This window comes from Poecilia formosa, unplaced genomic scaffold, assembly GCF_000485575.1.
Source record: "Poecilia formosa unplaced genomic scaffold, Poecilia_formosa-5.1.2 Scaffold175, whole genome shotgun sequence".
Taxonomy (NCBI): Eukaryota; Metazoa; Chordata; class Actinopteri; order Cyprinodontiformes; family Poeciliidae; genus Poecilia; species Poecilia formosa.
In genome coordinates, this window is record NW_006800114.1 from 84840 (window position 1) to 105335 (window position 20496).

Consider the following 20496-nt stretch of genomic DNA (forward strand, 5'->3'; position numbering starts at 1 on the left):
CTTCACAATTCATTTTATTTATTGTTTTGTTTATTTATTTTTGATATTTAAAATGTCTTCCAGCTCCAATGTTAAATGTTCGGCAGAATTTAAATTGTGTGGATGTCATGGTCATTATCAGTGTATTTGTAGATTCGCCTATGTGGTGTTTTAACATTTCTGTTGCTCTTTTGTCCACGTTCTGCTGTGTCAGCGTAAATTTCCCGCTTGTGGGACTAATAAAGGATCATCTTATCTTTGTGTTTCTCTCTTACATGAACGTGTGGATTGAAGATGAGAGTGGGACCAGGTGACGCTCTCACCTTGTGCTCCTCCACCTGGTGCTTGATGTCCTCCAGGTCGGGGCCGAGCGGCTGAGCGCTGATCTTCTTGATGCGAGCCTCGGTGACGTCCAGCCACTCGGTCAGCTGCTGCAGCTGCTTGTTCTGCAGCTCCATCAGGACTTCATGCAGTCTGGGACGGAAACGAATCAGAAGCCTGTCAGTCAAGCGGCTGGGCTCGTTATCCCCCAAAGCAGTCTTTCTGAAGAGCGGCTCGGAAAACCAACAGATGGCGGGTTTTAACATCGAAGCAGAGATTTCAGGTAATTATTACTGTTATTATCATTATTATCATTATTATTCAGACCCTGTTCAGCAAGGGGGCTGTGTCTGCTTATCTCTGTGCTCGAGTCAACAAGATTATCAACGACGATAGCAGAACTGTTTAATTAAATTTGGCTCAGTGTCAGTTAATCTTGGATTCACTATAATTAGAAAGAGTGCAGCTCTTTGTACTCATCGATGTGAGCCGCAGTAAAGATCTTCATTAGCTGTGAAAGTTAGATGGGAGAGAAGGATCAAACTCTTTTTATCACAGCTTTAAATTTCTGGTGTGTTCAGACAAACAGCTGCGACCAGAAACTGTAACTGTAACAGAAACTTCGACATACATAAATATAAATTCTTCTTGTTTAAGGTTAGTAAATAGGACCAACATGATCTCTACTCTGAGAGACATTTGATTACTTTCTTCAAATTAAGTATTTATGTTGAGTAGGCAAAAAAAAATGTAATCACAGTATTTTGTTTTTCCTGTTTTTTTCCTCTTATTTTTGTTTTTTACTTGCCGATTTTGGCCAAAGTGACAAAACGTTTCGACTTGTGTTCATCTGCTTTCTGCGAGATGCTAAAAGCTTGAGATATTCTCTTACAACCAAACTTATCTTTCAACTTCTGCACTTCATCCCAAACCAATCTGTTCACTAATGCCAACTATGAAATCTCTGAAACTAAATCTGTACTGAGATTGAATTGCAGCTGCTTCCTTCCACTTCACAGCCGTGGGCTCCTTTAAATACGTCCCCACGACAACACGTACTTCCACTGAGTGTGCTGCTTCTTTCTTACAGGCTGGAGGAAGATTTATTTGTGCTGACTCAGCAGAGCTGATATTCCACTTTCATTTACCGTTTGTGACAAGTTACAAATGTCAGCTTTTAAAAAGGTCCTTCAAAGGTGAACATTTTAATCATCCAAAAGGAGAGGCAGGCCTACATTTCACAAAGAAATACTATATATATATTTACCCTTTAGTGCGGCTGTGCTGCCAGAAGACTAAGCGCTGAATCAAATTGTCACAAACATCCAATTTTCTGAGCTGATATTGAAAAAGATGGAAATAAGTAAAATGATGGAAAGCTAGTGCTAAAGCTAACAGAATATGTAGTCATGGGAAAATCATCAGTGGTTGGTTAGCTAATTTAAACACCTGCTCCACTAATGATCTGTCAGAGTTCCCTATTTGAAGTTCCACAGCATATCTACATGTTAAGATTTTCAAAGTCAAGCTAGCATAGCTGACCTACTCTCCTCTCCCTTGCAACTTTTTTTAATTAAAACTTTTCAATGACTTGTGAAATGGGAAACCCTTGGACCTTGTTATAGAGGCTGCACAGTTGATAATTAGTAGCAAAGCTCTGCATCTCTTTATTTTATATTTTACATTTGAGAATTAGCATGCTGACAAATGACAGCTAAAACCAATGTTAGTCATTGTCGGCAAACAGTTTGGATTTTGCAAGCATGATGTCACGTTGCAACGCGCCTACATGTTTCTGAGATAATACCAACAAACACAGCCAAGGTGGGTGATTGGGAAATATTGTTAAAGTCTGGATATTTGAATAAGCCTATTATAAATCAGTTACTTAAGAAAGTAAAATATAAGGTTTTTATTATTTTTAGACTGGTCCAACAGTATCAGTAGGGTTTCATTCACATTTTGGACAAGACTGATGAGTGAGTGCAAGTAGATTGAGACAGAAGAGCAATATAATCACTTTAGTTCTGGCTTAGTTCTTGTTTGATGGTTATATTTGAAACTTTAAATGTTTAAAAACACTATAATATGGCTTAGGTTCCTGGACTGAATTAAATATGTTGTTAGACCTCATGTCCTTTAGGTTTCAAAGACAGATCATATAATAGTTACTTCTATTGAAAATCTTGGTGCTCGTTGTTGGCCAACTCATTTCGGAAATCGGCTGTGAAATGTTTATAGAAGTGATAAATTAATTGTCCATTTACTGATAGTTCAGCAGGAAAGACATTGAAAACCCTACATGTGTTCATTTGCTCACCAATATCTGAGCGTGGAGGAAATTTAAAAGAAAACGGAGGTGTGCGGCTAAAGGACCAATTTTATGAGAACATAAAAAGAAAATGTAACCTCCTCTTGTCGCGAATGAGCAGACTGTGAGCACAAATTAAAAAAAAGAAGATTCAGGCAGTAAAACTGTCAAAGCCCCGGTGAGGGGAAAAATGAGTAAAGTGCCGTCTTTTTCAAGATATTTGAAGCGAGGTAGAAAAGGCCGCTAAAGAGGCTTTTCTACCTCCTAAAACAAACAATTCTTTATTATTAAGGCTTAACCATTCAGCTTGTGTGAAAATATACTAAGAATCAACAGACCTGTTCTGTCTCTCCATGCTTGCTACTCTCAGGTGTTCCCAGCGGGAGTTCAGGAGGTTCATCTGCTCCCTGACCTCAGAGTCCTCGTCCACACTGAGGTTACCCTCCACCAGCAGGGCGGCGCCGGCCCGCAGGACACGGCCGACGCTGCCCTGATGGGTGGTCAGCTCCACCATGTAGCCCTGGTGAAGAGAGTGGGCGATATATCGCACGTACTTCCAATCGATTGAAAAAGCTCAATTAAGGGTTTGGCTCCTCTCTGGCGCCGCCTACCTCATGCGTGTGGAACTGCTCCTTCACCTCCTCCACATGGCTGGAGATGGAGGGCTGGCCGTGGAGGCCGTCCTCTGCCGACAGCAGCCACGTCAACACCTTCAGGAAGCAGAGCTCAACAAGTTACTGAAGGAGTGAGAGGAATGTTTTTGCGTTTATGTCACACTCAGCAGTTTCCTGTTGTTTTAAAATTACAACTCTTATTTACAACACAGCTAAGACATTCCCACACCCTGAAGTTAGTCACGTTTTGTCACATTGCAACCACAAACTCAATTTATATCAAGATGATATGTGATAGAGCAACATACAGTCGTGTAATTGTGAAAAGGAAAGAGAAATGTTATTTTAAAGTCTCACCACAGATTCTTAAAGGGACAGTATTATGTATTTCCAAGCCACATAGTGAAACTTTCTAGCACAATCATGATATGAGAGCGTTGCTACAGTTTTTTTAAAGTTTTTTTTTACCTCCTCCAGTGAAGCCTGGTAGCTCTCCAGGCTGGTGGATCCAGGAGGCAGAGGACTGAGGCCCCGCTGAAGCTCCTCCTGGCTGCGGGTCAGGAACTGATGAACGGAGGAAAACAACGCAACAGGATGCAAAGGGAGAGGAGGAGATGGGGCGAGAAAACAGACATTAGGTGAATGTGGAGGAGATGGGGAGACATTAGAGGAACAAAATGCAGGGAGCATGACCAGAATGTAGGAGAGAACAAACGGAGAGAAGGAAAGGTGGCAAGTTCAGCTTCAACAACCATTCCTCTCTCACAATCCCACTTCCTGTCTGAAGTGTTTGCGCTCTACGTACTGTTGAATTAATGCAAAAAAAATTATAATGCATTTTCACTAGATGTAAGTTATAATCCTAGATAAATGAAAACTTGAAGAGTTTCACGTTCCATTCAAAAAAAGTTTAGTTTGTTTTGTTTTTTTTATCTGGGACTATTTTGCATTTCTTCTAGGTGAAGAAGAGTCGACACCTGGTTACGACAGGAGATAAAAGTCGGGGCTGGAACTCTACTAGCAACTCCCAAGATGAGACGACAGATAATGTTTGCGCTATTAGAGGGAGACGAGGAAAAATTTAGCAGTATTCTGGGGAAACTAAGAATTCCTATGTTTGGTTTTCGAACGTAGAGATCAGCAGAGCAGCAGAAAATGTCCACCACACCAAATGAAATGAACATATTTCAAATACAAGTGCACTTCCAACTACATTACTAAAAGAAAAAAAATAGTAATTGAACTTAAACAGGGAAACAACCCAAGATCCATTTTATCAGATAGTGGCTGACAATCACTGCCCACTCAACGGTTGTCTTGCCAACAGTCATTGACACCCTCCACTAGGAGGGAGAGTCACAGATGGTCGTTGCTGAGGAAGTGGAAAGGAAAACGGTTTGGTAAAATTTGGACTTCATTTGGAAATAAAGATCCAGAAGTCTGGAGGAAGAGTGTAGAGGCAGAGACAGGAAGCTACTTCAGGTTCAGGGTGTTCCCTCAGCTTTCCAGAATCAATGATGGCGTTTGGCACCATGGCGACCCTGCTGGTGTTGGAACAATCTACTGATCAGGAAATCATGCAAAAGGAGCCCCAACCGAGTACCAAGTTCAGGACCTGGGAATCAGATCCGTGTGCTCAGGCAGAAATACATTTTGGGTTTTCATTAGCTTCAGATCAAAAACATCAAAATGAACAACAACAAAACATGATGGAAAGAAATCACTCTCTAATCAACCTACACAAGTAATGCTTTTTAAAGTAAATTATTAGCAGGAATTAACTTTTTTTTGCATCCCAAAACAATCAGAACGGCTTTTATTTTAGGGAAGAGGAATCAGGAAAACTTGCAGAAAACAGAAGAAACACTGAGTTGGTTGAAAGGTGGACTCAACCCCTTCAACCACCCGTCCCTCCTGCTTTTGAACCAAAATAAATGAAAAGTTGACCGACGTCGCTGATGATGTGTGTTGATGATGGTACTCGTCAAAACGTGATGTTTGTCTCTGGTTTTCTCACTTGTTGACTGTATTTTTTTGTATTTTTGTGTTTCTATGACTTGTTGCTGAAACGTGTTACACAAATAAACTTGACTGATTGATTATTGTAATAAATTTCTCTGAAGAATTTTGATTTACCATTGTGACGATAAATTCCAACTAATGCTTGAAAAACGTCCGAACTGTCTGTTTTGGTTGTTAGTTTTAGTTTTTTTTTTCTTCTCAATGGGAGCATCACAACCGGTCGATAAATTTAAACATGATTTAATGCAGAAACCAATTGAAGAATTTTGAATTAATATGATTTCCAAGATTTTTTAAAATTGAACTTAATTGAATTAGAATCAGATAATGAACATTTTCATCATGATTTCAATAAGCTACGAGTTTCCAAATATATTCTCAGACTAGTTTTTATAGACATTTGTCAATGACAGCAAAACAAACAAACAAACAAACAAAGAAACAGATGTTCAGCCAAAACACGGACAGACAAATGTTAGCGTTGAAGCGTTAGCGATGTGAAACACGGACCTGCTCAGTAAAGCGTCTCCTCTTTTGCTCTGGCGACTTGACATATGCAGCCTGGGTGTAGGCATAGCTTTTATAGCGAGGCTGAGGGGAGGGGCTCCGCACGCGCCCCTGAGCCACACTCACTGTGATCTGAGAGGCAAAGACAGAGGAGGAGAAGGAGAAGAAAAAGAAGAGGACAGAGAGAGGCAGAGAGGTGGGAAGAGTTGGCAAAGAGGCAGGATAAAGAAAGGACAGATAGAGGCAGAAGAATGTAAAACTGTGTGCAAACAATCCCAACAGCCACAAAACACAGAGGAGTGAAAAGCAGAAAATAAATGGGGTGAAAAAAAGAAGCAGGATGCAGGAAGTGAAAGTCTGAAAGTGACAAAAACAAAAAAAATAAAAAATAGATGCAGGAGAAAATGAAGCACAAAGTTTCCATCCAAATGTCAAACTCGTCTTTGGGACGTTCAGAAACAAACAGGGACGATTTAAGTTAAGTAAAACTGGAAGGTTGTGCCTGAATTATTTGAACCAGTTTGGTTTGATGTGACATTTACTGACTTTTGTCTGAAAATGCTAGTGAATTAAATCAATTTATGAGCTTTTCCTGTGATTTAATAGGTTGAAATAAAAAAAATAAATAAATTGGTTGTTAATTGAAGATTAAAATGGGAATAAACATGTCCGTAAAATAAAAGACTGATTCAAGCTAAAACTCTGCCATGCGTATGCAAAACAAAAGGCTTACCAGGGTCTGACTTCTAATAAATGCAGTAATAAAAGATGGAAAATTATTTATCATGGACTCTTTTTTTCTTTAACAGTACAGTGCATCAGGTCTTTCACATTTTTGAGAATATCTCTGGATGGAAACCCAGCTTTAGAGGCAGACAGTGCAGACAGGTACAGACAGAGACACAGTGTTATATCATGGGAACAGTGGCACAGTCAAAGCAAGTGAAGCTCTTCTTCAGAACCTTTTTTACTTCCTTAAATTGGAAGTAACTCATACAGTGACTCTTACGTTTCGCCCTCAGTCACTCTGCCATTTTTTTAAACCACAAAAAAAAGAAGAAAATTGTGTTTTATACATGACATGGAGCGTGGTCAGGGTTTAGCTTATTCAGAACTGTTCCCAAAGTCTAAATGCATTTATAGTTACGGATTTGCTCGGCGGGTTTTTTGCTGAGAAATGACCATGAGGCCGTGTTCAAAGTGCCACCTCAGTCAGTTTCCTGCTTTCTACGCGCTGACTCGACACTTTGAGGTGTCGGAAAAGCGTAAAAGTTGCTGAGCCACCGCTGGGACAAATAATGAGAAAAGAAAAAACACCCCACAACAGTTCCACTGATCCACACCGACAGATCATCGATCACACCATCACGAGTTGGACAGTGAGGGTTTGTTAGCGTCAGTGGATTAAATATAATTAGGTGTTCCACAGGAACCACTGCTTGGTTCTCTTCTGTTCTCCATACACGTGCTAACTCCATTTGAAGACTTTAAGTGAGCATTACTATTTTAGTCATTTTAGATAACATTCAGCTATAAATTAGAACACACTTTTGTCCCTAAAATGGACAAATATGGCCTAAAAATCTCTTCTGTCGCCTTTTATGTTGTTTTTCTTGAATCATAGAAAAGGTTAAATGTTTTGACATGCTTCATGTTGCAGTGTGTCCCACTAAAGGAACTTCAGAAACCAGATAAATAAAAACAAAAATGTGTTTTGCTTAAAAAATAAATAAATAAACGAAGGACAAATTGAACAGAAAGTTTTAGCCTTTGGCTCAACACCATTTATCTACTTGTTCCAGTAAAAACATCTCTCTGTCAAACCATGTTTTATAAACGCAATAATGGAACAAATTATGTAACAGACAGTTGTTGGTAACTAAGTGCATACAATTAGAGGCAATTTTATACTTGGATAAATTATATGTCAGTGTTTACTTGCTTGGTAAATACATCTTGACAGCAATCAGGTTCTGGACTTTCAGAAAATCTGAAGAACAACAACATAAAATAAAAAAATAAATAAAAAAGAAAAATCTATAAGTTCCATCAGTGGAAAACTTTTGCCCAGTACTAAGAGGGCATGTTTGGTTCAGACCTTCACATTTCTGCTGGAGTCAAACTGTGCAGATGTCAGCTCTTATCTGGACTGAACAAAAACAGAATCCTGCAACAACTTTTTTTTTTTTCACTCACAACCATAAACTTCGGTGATCTTTACTGGGGTTTTGTGAGATTAGACCAGCACAACGTAGTGAAGTCTCTCTCTCTGTATCTCTTTGTTTTTATTTTATTTTTAAACAAATGAACTACAAGCTATAGAGGAGACATTATTAAATGTAGAAGCACCTTTGACTGGGACATTCTAACATGAATCTGATTTCATCTGAACCAGTCTCTCCCGTTTCAGTCTCAGCTCTTCTGTAACAGGTTTTGTTTTTTGAAACTTTCCATCACACACTAAAAAACATGAATTTGTCACTTTCCACCTGTTTATCTGTATCTTCTACCTCCAGATTCACCATCATCTCACATTTCTGTGCGTTTCCCAGGGTTTCCCTCAGTCTACTATAAGCCTGGCGGGCCACCAGGCTTTACTTCTGCCCCCACCAGACTTAGCATTGCTTTCTTTATTATTTTTTACTTTACATCCTTTTAAAATCTTTGCATTTTATAGTTGGTGTTCAGGTATTAATCTTCAAATCTCTCAATACCACATAATCATCAAGTGGTATTTTCAAATGTCCTGTCGTATATAGACATTCTTTAAACTCAAAAATATGACGGGCTGCAGGATGAACAACTGCCCTCACACTCAACCACCAGGCTTAGCAAGTTTTCTGGTGGAAACCTTCCTCACCTGTTCTTTCCAGGAATTTCACTCAGCCCAATGAGGAAGCAGCTAGAGAGCAGCTAACCCCGGATCAAATGTTCCCCTGAAAATAACATCAAGCTTTCGTTTTCCTCTCTACCTGCCCCGGGCGTCAGATGGATGGATCGGAGTGTGTGTGTGTGTGTGTGTGTGATTTGGTGCATTTCACCAGCTTTAGGTAATCATCTCCAAGTTTCAATCGAGTTATTTTTCATATATTCCTTCATGAAAAGTTAAGGTCTTTCACCCTGCTGAGCCTCAGGTGGTGTTAGTATAATATTAATGTGAGGAAGTGGTAGAAGTGCTGTTGTTGGTGACAGATGATGGAGGAGGGAGATAACAGCAGCTGTCAGGACCTTTTTTCACCGTCTGTATCTCTTATTTTATTGTCGTCTTGCTTGTTTTCTGTAGTTTTTTGGGGGGAGTTTTGCCTTCAGCTCACTCTTCATAATCCTCATCATCCAGCTTCCCTTCGAAAGCTAAACGTTTCAGATTCACATCTTTTCCCATCCTGTTAGCGACTCTGCAGGTTTATTCTTTCTGCTCTCATGTAGTGAGTCTGATGCGGCTGCTGCAGTGAGAGGATATTATCAGCACAGTTATTCCAGTAATTTCACCCCAATCTGCTGTGATTGGCCACTGACCTCTGCCTAACTGAGCTTGAAAGGTGAGAGCAGATGTCACTTGTGGGAGCAGATTTCTCTCTCTCTCTCTCTCTCTCACAGCATTTTAATATCTGGTTCTGTTTCGAATCGCACGTCGGTTTTCATTTCTGAGGCCATGTGTTTGGATGCCGGTTGAAGCCCGTTCCTTCAGCTCACCGCCTGTTCCTCGGAGCGAGCTGGAGGAAATTACGGCGAGCGGGGGGGAACATCTGGTAACCTCCCCACCGCTGAGACCGCTACCTGAAATCCTGGCTGCAAAAACGGATGACTGAACCAACGTACAGATGGTTGGCAATTAAGGTCGACACAAAATTAAAGCGCCGCTGTAAAAGCGCGGCAAGGTACAGGGGTCTGTGCATGTTTTGTCGCATTACAACTCCAAATGTAATGCGATCTCACTGAGATTTGAACTCGTATGTGAGCCTGAGTGTGGTGTAATTTATTTGCGAACTAAATAAGACTGGGGATGTAAAGCTAATGAACCCCTACAGTCGGAAAGATGAATTGCACAAAAACACTGACGTCAACTTCAGACAGAAACTGCTTAAGAGAAGAAGTGCAGAGGGGAAAATTAACCAGCGCTCAACTGGAGCTTAGCTGTGAGATTTCAACTGTTTCTAAACTATGATTTTACTGTTCTGATGCAAACAATTAAGATGAAAACGTTTGCCATAGATTCATTCTATTTAATACTAGATTTAGTTGGATCACCTTCAGCTTCGATCCATTTCCAGAGGCCTTACTTTGATGAGCTTCTGGAAAGTCGGATATTTTTCCATCTGGTGTTGAAATAATTTGCTTCAATGTGAAACAGATCATTTTCTCTTTCATAGCTTTAGGATTTGAGTTTTCTGTGTTTATTTTTGTTTTTTTTCTGTGTTTATTGTGATCCTGACTCTCTGTGTTGTCCTGTCTGCTCCCTAATTGTTTCCCAGGTGTGTCTAGTTCTCAGTTGAACTGGATAGTCCTGAGGCTACCTTTCTCCGTAATCAGTCTTTTGTCAGTTGCTACTGGTATTTAGCTGTGTGCCAACGTCTCTGCCGTGCTGCCTGATCTGGACTGCTTTGAGCTACATTCATCATTAAATTCATCATCTTCATCACAACCTGGGTCGTCAGCGTTCGTTCTCACCACCACAAACCACAAATCATGACACAACGGAATAAAAAGAAAGTCTTAAACTTTTTCAGCTTCTCTAAAGCAAGTTAAGAGTGAATTAAACATGAACAGGAAGTGTTCTGACTCCATGTCTACGTAGATTCTGGTGTTACCTACGTTTTCAACTAACATGTTGGATATGTTGTTAAAAAATGAATGGATATAAAAAAGCATCACTTGAGCAATGACTGAAAAGACTCAGAAGTTTATATAGAGACACACAAAACCCAGCTTTTATTTTAATATTCCAGGCAAGATAAATATTGCTTCTAAGCTAAATATTTAATTGGACCTGCATATTTAGCTAGCAAACCAAATATTTAACTGGTAACCTAAATATTTAGACACAAATCTACATATTTAATTTAGCTAAATATTTAGCTATCCTGTTTTCTCCAGAAATCGGAAATCTTGGCTTTTACTAATACAGAAGCTGCTTAAAAAAGGTTTGAGAATGACTCATTTAAATCAACACATCATGTTTGTATTATAATGGCCTAGTCAAATTCAGCTGTAGATTTGAATCAACACTTTCAAATTGGGGCTGCAGGATGGATTCAAGGCCTGGGTTCTTTCTGCATGAGGCTGCATGTTCTCCCTGTGTATTCATGGGTTAACTCCTGGTACTCCAGCTTCCTGCCACTGTCCAGAAACATGACAGAAGAAATGCCTTGAGGTATGAGAGTGATTGGCAAGATGAAAAGTGTGTCAGCCCTGAGTGCACACAGCAAAAACAACTCACTTCCATGAAATTTCAGCTCTAACATCATTTCAGTTTAAAGCTAGAAATGAAATGCCCTTTTAACCCATCAGAAAACACTCCTGCATTCAATCCTGTTGACACAGAAGAATTTGCAACTGTGACAACCAGATGGATCAACATGTTTTTTTTTTGTTTAAAAAAAAAAAGATTTTGCAGTTTTTGCACATTGAATGTTTCTTTGGTCTAACTTTTTTTTATTTCTATTCAACTGTCTTGTGGAAAGATGTGAATCCCCATAGCAACTAGCGCTTCTTCACAGAGATGTCTTTGAATTACCTTCACATCAATTACACTTTCAGATCACAAAATAAATCTTTGACCATCAACTAGTTGTCAAATGTTTTTTGTTGTTGTTGTTGTTGTTGTTTTTTTTAAGATTTTCTTTTCCTGAAATGGCATGTTTCACACCAAATGTAACAGGACAACAACTTCTACGTTTGTCTCATCCGTCCACAGAATATTTTCAGGACGTTTTGCCCCACAAATGCAATCAGACACGACACACTGAGCGTGTGTAAACGCGGGTTTCCAACCTGCTGAGAGAAGCGCTGCTGGGTCTGGATCTGATAGTGTTCCTCCGTTGTCACGCGGGAGACGCCGGCCGTGGTCGCCGACGGCAGCAACTCTACTTCCTGGATGGCCTCCAAGGAAATGCTTTGGGGGAGAACCCGGAAGAGCGACGTCACGTACATGATGATGCTCTTCTTGTCGGGGTGCGAGACTGCCACGTCTACGGAGCGCAATAAGTTAAGACAAAAGAATAAAAAATCACTCTAAATGTGACAAATCCAAAGATTTCTCCTCTCCCTCTCCCCAACATGTTGCTGAGAGCTATCTGGAAGCTCTCAGCAACATGTTGGTTGCTGAGATCAGTTTGTTCCACTGATATGGAACAAACTTAAAGATATTAATATCTTTAATATTAAAGATATTAAATATCTTTAATATTTAAGAGAAATATTAAAGATATTGGAAATTGTTCTGGTTGCAACAGGATTTGGAAACCAGTTGGGCTCCATCCATTAATCTTGTAAAGTTAGCATTATTTTGTTAGCAAAAAGGTAAAAGAGTTAGCTTGTGTTGCAGTGCTATATTAGTTTGGATTTTTCATTGTAGTGTAGTTTTATTTCACTGTGACTTTTTATTTGTCCAATTCAGATAGTTTTAATTAGTTTTAGAAATGCGTTTGCTAAATTTGATTAGTTATTAAATGTTATTTACAGTTTTAGCTTTTTCGATTCAAAAAAGGTCAAAGTATTGTGATTATGTATGCATCGATTGGGTAATGAATTCAATTATTGTTAAACAATGACTGACTCTGGTGTTTTCTCCCAACTTTTGCTGTCATCATTTTTTGGACTAGCATTAGAGCCTCCAGGAGGAATATGTAGTACTGTAACTTGCCAACAATTGATATAAAATGCTTGCTTGTTGCGAAAAAATACTAAATTTCACATCAATTCAAAGGCTAACAAGTAGATTTATAAACATGAAGATGAAGGATATCATATCTCTGATTTCAGTATGTTTGTTAGTTTTATAAGCGCACAATATAGTTCCAGTTACCCTTTTTATTTAAGTTTTCTCAGTTTCAGTTTTTGTTATGTCACTAGTCTTATTTCATTATATTAACTCTGGTCTGTTGTGAAACAAACAGCCTCATAGTGTTGTAACAGAATGGTGATCCTTTCTGTTGATTTTTAAAAAAGACATTAAATTACTATCCTCCACTGATATGGAACAAACTTCCAGAAAACTAAAAAACTGCCGAAACACTGAGTTCCCAATTGTTTGGGAGCCTTAATTTTAAATATATTTGATGATTATTCTTGAGGATTTTGATGATGGAAGGTAATGTTTGTTGCCGTTTCATAACTGTTTTTACAGCATGAAACTCTTCGTTGCTAAAATGCATAATGCAAATAAACTCAACTCCACTAAAGTGATCCCACGGAATATTTGCTTTAGTCTAAATCAAAAGATCGAGTGAAACAAAAATGTTTGTTCATGTCATAATGAGCAAAAAACGCCTTAAAGAAAGCAAACAACTGTGAAGATGGAGCTTAAAAACAATCTGGGCATATGCCCACCACTGAGCGATCTTACAGGCTGCATAATTTAGACCGTCCTTCAGCCGTTTCAGTCACTTCCCCCCCACCTCCATTTTTCTCATGATTCACTGCAGGCCATTGTTTAGACTGCTTATTATCTTCCACAGCATTGAGTATGTGTCAGTCAGCCAGCTTGTACCAAGACTTGCAGTCGAATTAAGTCTGAGGAGGGATTTTTATTTTTCCCTTTATTTTTTTAAAGCAGAAGGCTCCAGGTATAAAGGAGCACTTGCTCAAGAAAGGTGGCAAAGAGCCTGTGGACATGCAAGTCAACCAGGGGTGTAAGTGAAAGAGACAGATCACGGTGTATCTGAGGCAGAGCAGCCAAATGAACACATAATGAGATGGAGATGCCAAAGAAAACAAGACGGATGAAAACAGTGGGACGGAAGAGAAAGAGGAAACGGTTAGTGTTATTCTCTTTATCCCTGCCTGACAGTTTTGATTAACAGAGCAAATTGAACTAGGGGACTCTGGCAAAGATAGATGGATCTGATGTCCTGGTGTGTGTTTGTTGTTTTTTTTCTTTTCACCTCACTGTCGTGTCCACTTCAAAACAAGCCCCGAGTTTGGTGAAACCTTGTTTTTTTTTGTTTTGTTGTTTTTTTAATCTTTTCTACCGTTATCGGTGATGTCAGTGGATGTGCTCGCCGGTTACCTTCGGGGTCCAGGAGTCTCTCGATGCCCAGGTGCTGCTCGGCCTTACTGAAGGCGTGCTCCAGCCTGTCGATCGCCGACGTCTTCGTCTCCACCGCGCTCCAATCGAACAGCTCCGGCCTGGTGAGATGGCAGAGGGAATGTTTGGGATCGCATGTCAAGCTCCGGGTTTTTAAATTTTTTTAGTTTATCCAATTATCACTGCTTGTAAGTGTAGAAAAAAACCTTAAAATTAACAACTTGAAAAAAATCCTACCTTCAATTTCCACACAGTCAAGTGATGATGTTACCGTCAGTTGTTATAAAAATGCTGCATATGTCAAATGTGACTTAAAATAAATTTGACTTTGTATTTTAATGCCTTGAAATTGGGCCTCTGTCTCTTTAAGAAACTCCTGCTCTTTCCATCACTCCGCCTACAGGAAGTCATCATAATACGGCTCCTCTATGAACCCTTTGACAATGTTTTTACCAGCGTTGCACTGAGAAGTAGCTCCTTTAATGAGCTCAGCAGATGAATAGTTGCCACGGGAGACTAGAGGATTTCTCAAACATGCATGAAAGAATCAAGGCAACACTCCAGGTGTGTTTTTGCTGAGGGAATAACATTATAACATGATGTAAAGCTAAAGAAAAAAAAATCTATTTTGCATAATACTCCACCTTTAAGCCGTTCGGTTAATGAAACAAGAGAAAATGAATTGTAGTAAATTTTGACCTTGCCCCAACTCAAACTACTATGCAGTAAGGATCATTTCTAGTCTTAGTTTTGAATTACAAGAGCCTTGGGGATATTTTAGAGATATTCTAGAGATAAAGAGACATTCTCAACATTGTTCATTAAAACTCAGCATTTACTTGTCTGTTTTATTTTTTTTCCACCCTTATAAAATGTTTGTCTTTTTTCCTTCTCAGCTCTCTAACACAAACATGTCGTCGTACTGCACCTGTGGCTGTGGATGAGGGCGTTGAAGGCCAATCCATCATTCCAGCTACTGGAGAAGTTAACCACATTCACCTGAGGACAGAGACAATATAAAAACTAAAGAGGCGGAGTGCGACTGCGAGCCGCTAAACCCGCAGCTGAAACTCCGGCCCTGAAGTGCAGGGACTCGTTCAGTTGATGACAGGCAGAGCTTTTGAATGCATGAAGCGAAAAGAGGATACAAAGCTTTTAAAATGCTCCGAAAGGCAAAGAGGAGTGTTCATTATGCTCAGTCTGTTACAGTCGCTTTTCAGCCAGACAAAATGTTTAAAAGCTATAAAGTCCACCCTTTTGTGTTTTCACAGACAGAATAAATGTTGAGCTGTGCTTTTAAAAAAAAATCTATTGCATTTTGCATCAATTATTACACAATGTGTTTTTTATTAAATTTGTAAGTGTGATTTCATTACTTTATTACATATTGTGGCATTACATTTTACATATAATGTGAAAACTGTAGCATCCAAACTAGTGCTTTAAAATAGATATCAACTTTGTGGTAGATTTAGAAACTTAACTTAGAGACTCTATGTATATTTATGTCTTTATTAGAGTCCAGAACCGACTTGGCACACAGTTACTATAACCAACTGTTAGCAAACCACAGCCATTAAATTAAAAAATGACTCAAAGGAACATGACACACAGCCTCTCTCACAATAACGTTAAGCTTAGTGTGCTGCTGAATTGACGACTGTGTTGATAGAGTCTGTACGGAGTGAATATATATGAGCTGAGAGGCTACAAATGAATTGCACATGAGGCCCAATAAAGCTGTCCAAGTCCAGCTCTATGTAGATTGATGCTGCGTGAGAAGCAGCAGAAAAGAAGCAGGAAGGTTGCTGCCGTCGCACATTATGCTACAGTCAAACCGGAGGATCCAAGAAGGGTTCCTTCAGACTGGAGAGGGATCTTCAGGAGGTACGGGGGTTTTGTGAGGGAAGGTTGAACGTGAACTAAAACTGACACTGAGAGGTTGTTGTGATTTATCATCAGAATATCAGACGCTGTCGTTTTAGCATGGTGGTAACGTGGTATTATCTTTACCACTTAGCTGCACACTGACAGCTAGCTAAAGCAGAGCCAAACAAGTGCTTTGAATGGGGAGGATTGTGATATAAACCTATGATGTCATTAAAAGCCATAAAGTTAAAATCAGTGTTTTCGGGATGCTCTGGTGTTTTTTTTTAATGATTTTTGTGGCCTAAGATGACTGATTTTGTGGCACTTAAAAAAAAAAAAGAAAAGAAAAGAAAAAGTTGCAGTCAAAGTTAGCATTTTTTTTAAGCTTTAAATCTTTTTGAAATAATTAATTTTGATTTTCACACTTACTAAAGTAGCTTGGATTATACCATTCTCTTCTCAAACAGGATTTTTACACACAGCAAATTCTGAAAGAATATTACATTTATAATGGTGTTTCAAACCAACAACTGAAACGTAAAGCGTCATACCTGAGGGTATTGCCGTGTGTTCTGACGAACCCAGCTCAGCAGAATCTTCTCACTGTTGGTCTGCTGTAGGCCCGCCATCACATCCTTCATCACATCCTTCACCTGAACACACAAACAGAGGAGGCAGGTGGAAAAAAACCAGACCAACCCAGAAAACTGAAATGATTTCCAGGCCCAGAGAAACTAAACACGTTTCATTGTTTAGAGTGAAAACCTCTCCGCCCAGCCGAGTTTCTCTCCTCACACTGAGTTTTAAAACAGTTCCTCGTTTGAAAAATGTGTCCGAGCCAGTTGGTTGCGGCTCGTCTGTGGGACATTTTGCATATTCCCACAACCGTATCTCCGCCACAGAGTGAGGCTCAGGTAAAGCGCAAAGCTAAAGGACACTTCTATAGGCAGAAATCCATACGGCGGGCCGTGTTTACATACGTTTTTATCCCCACAAGGAGGATTTCTGGCAGGTGTGAGTGACAGTTTTGGAGCACTTTGTTTGAACGTGTGTGGAAAACAAAGAATCGTGCTTTTCTCTTTACCTGCCCGGATGGATAATAGCTTTGAAAAAAAAAATTAAAAAAATGCAATCTCGACATTTCTTCCAGCTGAAATCCACAAACCCAAAGAGAGAGGATTTGTAGCACCAGTGCTAATCTCTTTGACTTCCACGTTAACATTCCTGTCTTCGTGCGTTATGATCTGCGGATTGTTTGCTGAGATGAATAAAATTGTAAACATTTTCTGTAAGCAAAAATGGAAGAGATTGTTTTTATTTAGCTTTTGCTCAACGAAACCTTTTAATTACTTGAATTTTGCAAGCAATGTACAAAAAAAAAAAAAAATCCAACATAATTCAAAGACCTGCAGCTGTATTTGGAGTGACAAAATGGTTTAACAAGCTCATGGGGTTGAATACAGATGCACACCACACTTTTAAGATTTATTACTGTGAATACAATTAAGCTATAATAAAACAGAATATGGAAAAGTTAGAGGTCTGAATGCCAGGTACAACTGTACTGTTAATATTTAACAATTTCATAAAAGTGAAGTGTGGAGGGTGTAGCAAATCAATAATTGTTGCTTTTGGTTCAATTTAAAACTATTTTCTTTCAAAGGGAAATTAAACATTGTTGTAAATCATGTCATCCAAGTTGAGTTGTGGCAGTCATTCTCGCAACGAATCTGAAGAGGCCTCTGACTGAAGACACTGTTACTGAATGACACCATCAGCTAATCCACCTCTTTTGCTTTTGCTGCTCTTGGAATCTCTCTCCGGTTTCCAGGTAGAGAGACAGAATCAGGGATTTAATCATTACGATCTGCTGTCCTGCTCTGTGTCCGTGAAGCCGTCTTTTCAACTCCTCTTGGATTCTTTAGGTCATAGTTCAGGTGTTGTTTGAGCTTTTGAAATGGTAATCAGCTGCTCAGAGTTAAAACCAACATCTTGTTGCCACGGTTACACATCACACTGGCTGTTTGAAATCTCAAATGAGAGCAAAAATCCTTCTGGCTTAACAGCATCCAAAACCAGAGGGAATAATTGTCCACACAACCTTACAAAAAATAATCTGAATAAAATTCTACGAAAAAAATAACTTAAAAATGCTGCCACTACTATCGCCGTGGGTTACTGAAGTGACCAGTGTTTATAAACTGGTGTGAAGGGGAACGTGGGAAAAAAAAGTTATTAAAACAAAAAAAATTTAGATTAAAAAAAAAAAAAACACATGTAAAGTTTTAACTAGCCAAACAATTTCACACTAAAAGTAAAAGATTAAGACCAGGTTTTCCTGCCAACATCAATAGAATTTGAAAAATAATTCAGTAGTTATAGAACTACTAAGATAAAGAACCCAACACTGAATCTCCACTTTGTCCAATATGAATGTACTTTAGAATTAGCATTGTAGCACAGTTAGTTGCTACAGGAAGCTAGAAAAGCAGCAGTTCAAAACTAAAGTAGGTCACTGTGAATCTCTCAAGACGAGGCAGTAAAACAGAATTATTTATCCAAAGAACCAAAACATAACATAGGCTGTGCTTTAAATTCTGGGTTTCCAAACTGAGGGTTGCGGGCCATTTGCAGTCCGTGGATTGATTTCAGGTGACCCTCGAACTGGATTTCAAGAATGCTAGTCAACACATGTAATTAATGCTGATGGAATGTTTTGTTAAGGCAAAAGTTACAAACAAATTGAAAATCTTATTACAATTAAAAATATGACAAAGTATTGGTCTTTTCAATAACCACCATTGTTGCATTTAATGGTCACTAACAAAACATCCAGAAGACGCAGACTTTGACTCAAATTTACTATAATAGCCTTTTTTTAAGCCAAATAATTATACAGTATTTTGACTTAAAATACATCACAACAAGAATGTGTTGCTGCTTCTACTCTTCTAAACAGAACAGATTATGTAAGACAGATCTGTGCAAATCTGCCAACATGAAAAAAGGCCATCTGTTTTATAACAATCATTTCCAAACTTATACATTACGACTCAGGTGTTTGAGTAATACCAGTCAGCAGAAATGTACTGTGAACGAGTAAAAGAAAGTGAGCGTGACGAAATATATTAATGTATGATGCACCATAAAAACCATTATGAAAAAATGTATCTTGCAGTAAATTGTTGGTAAAAGGATTCATTGTTTATATTACACACAGACACACAGGGAGGTACATCATTGTTAGGGTTTTCCTCAAAGAATGTGGCTGGTCGAGGAGAAAGGGACTCATTTGGAAGTGGGTCGCTGCATATATTTCTGCTATAATTAGAGGAGAGCTTTGACAAGGCAGCTGGATGCAAATTAAAAGATAGCCACACTGACACAGTGACACCAAGAAATCGGCACTTACAAACAGAAACTAACAGGCCAGGCGCAAATATGTCGCTGAAAAAAACACATTGAAAAAACCTCTGAAACCTCCACTGAACGTCACTATACATGATCCAGATTTAGAGACAATATCATCGCCAACATGTTTATTAGAACATATCCAATGCTAAATGACAGTAAACTCTATGTTGGACGCTTGAGTAAGAGCCGTAGATATAAGGAATTGAAGAAGGGACATGAGCGAAGGAGAAGATAAACAACATGTTATTGACCAAACTTTGTTTACCCAGCCATAAATGGGACGGAAGGGAAAATCAAGACGAGAACAGGCCCACTCAAGGCTAACACTCATCAATACGGGAAGAGAAAAGTGTCAATATGTGTGTCCCGCAGCACCAGCTCCATTCCAAGTAAATCTGACAACTTGCTTCCCCTGAAACAACAACCAGAGTCATAATACGAGACCTCCAACAGAGGCTGCACTATAAATAGTTTCTGTATCATGTCTGGAAGTGGCTGACCAAATTATAGCAATTGCAGATCAACAGGGATGTTTAGCTGTGAACATAACTAATAACTCTGAGGCTTTAGCGATAAAGACTGGTGTTCCTCAAGGCTCAGTCGTAGGGTCACTTCTTTTTGCTATTTATCTCAGTAGTTTCCAGACGTTTATGAGGTAGAATCTTCCAATTAAGGGATAAGGTTCCTTGTGTTTGCCGAAGAAAAGCCTCCCCACATAGCATAATGACAACACATCAGGGTGATTTGCACTATTTGTTTCTTGGTGACCAGAACATCTGCCTCCAGATGGTTTTATTTTTATTGTTAAAACTGCTCTTAATGCTTAAGAACAACACTAAAATTGATGGAGACATCACCTAACAGATCTGAGGCAATGGGAAACAAAGCAGTAGTATCAAAGTCTCATTGTGATGCGACAAAAGCAGTCCAGTGAAATCAAAGGGACGCACGATAATCAGAGTTAACAGAAATGATCAAGCAAAAAGCAAGACATTTGATGTTCAGAACCGTTTTAAATATATCTTTGGAACAGCGTTTCATAAAGAGACTACAACGATGTTATCAACTATAAAGTTGGGTTCCCGAAGAGTCGGCTAAATGCTGAGAATGAAGTTCATGCCACCAACGCGTGTGCCCTGCAGTTCATCAGATAACCCAGTGGTATCATAGGCAGGCCAAAAGAGAAGGCGGAGGCAGCTGATGATTCAGGGGTA

The 20496-nt window shown here is 39.1% G+C and overlaps 1 protein-coding gene across 2 annotated transcripts in view; it reads right to left on the reverse strand.

Moving 5' to 3' along the window:
• Positions 1-20496, reverse strand: part of LOC103147219 (dystrophin) — a 183035-nt gene that overhangs the window by 71239 nt on the left and 91300 nt on the right. For both annotated transcript variants that reach the window (XM_016678201.1, XM_016678200.1), the window contains exons 6-14: positions 16420-16521; positions 14928-14998; positions 13982-14100; positions 11746-11942; positions 5758-5886; positions 3694-3789; positions 3223-3321; positions 2950-3131; positions 303-453 (exon numbers count right to left, since the gene is read on the reverse strand). In XM_016678201.1, the coding sequence (XP_016533687.1) occupies positions 303-453; positions 2950-3131; positions 3223-3321; positions 3694-3789; positions 5758-5886; positions 11746-11942; positions 13982-14100; positions 14928-14998; positions 16420-16521 (1146 nt within the window). The remainder of the gene's footprint in view (positions 1-302; positions 454-2949; positions 3132-3222; positions 3322-3693; positions 3790-5757; positions 5887-11745; positions 11943-13981; positions 14101-14927; positions 14999-16419; positions 16522-20496) is intronic.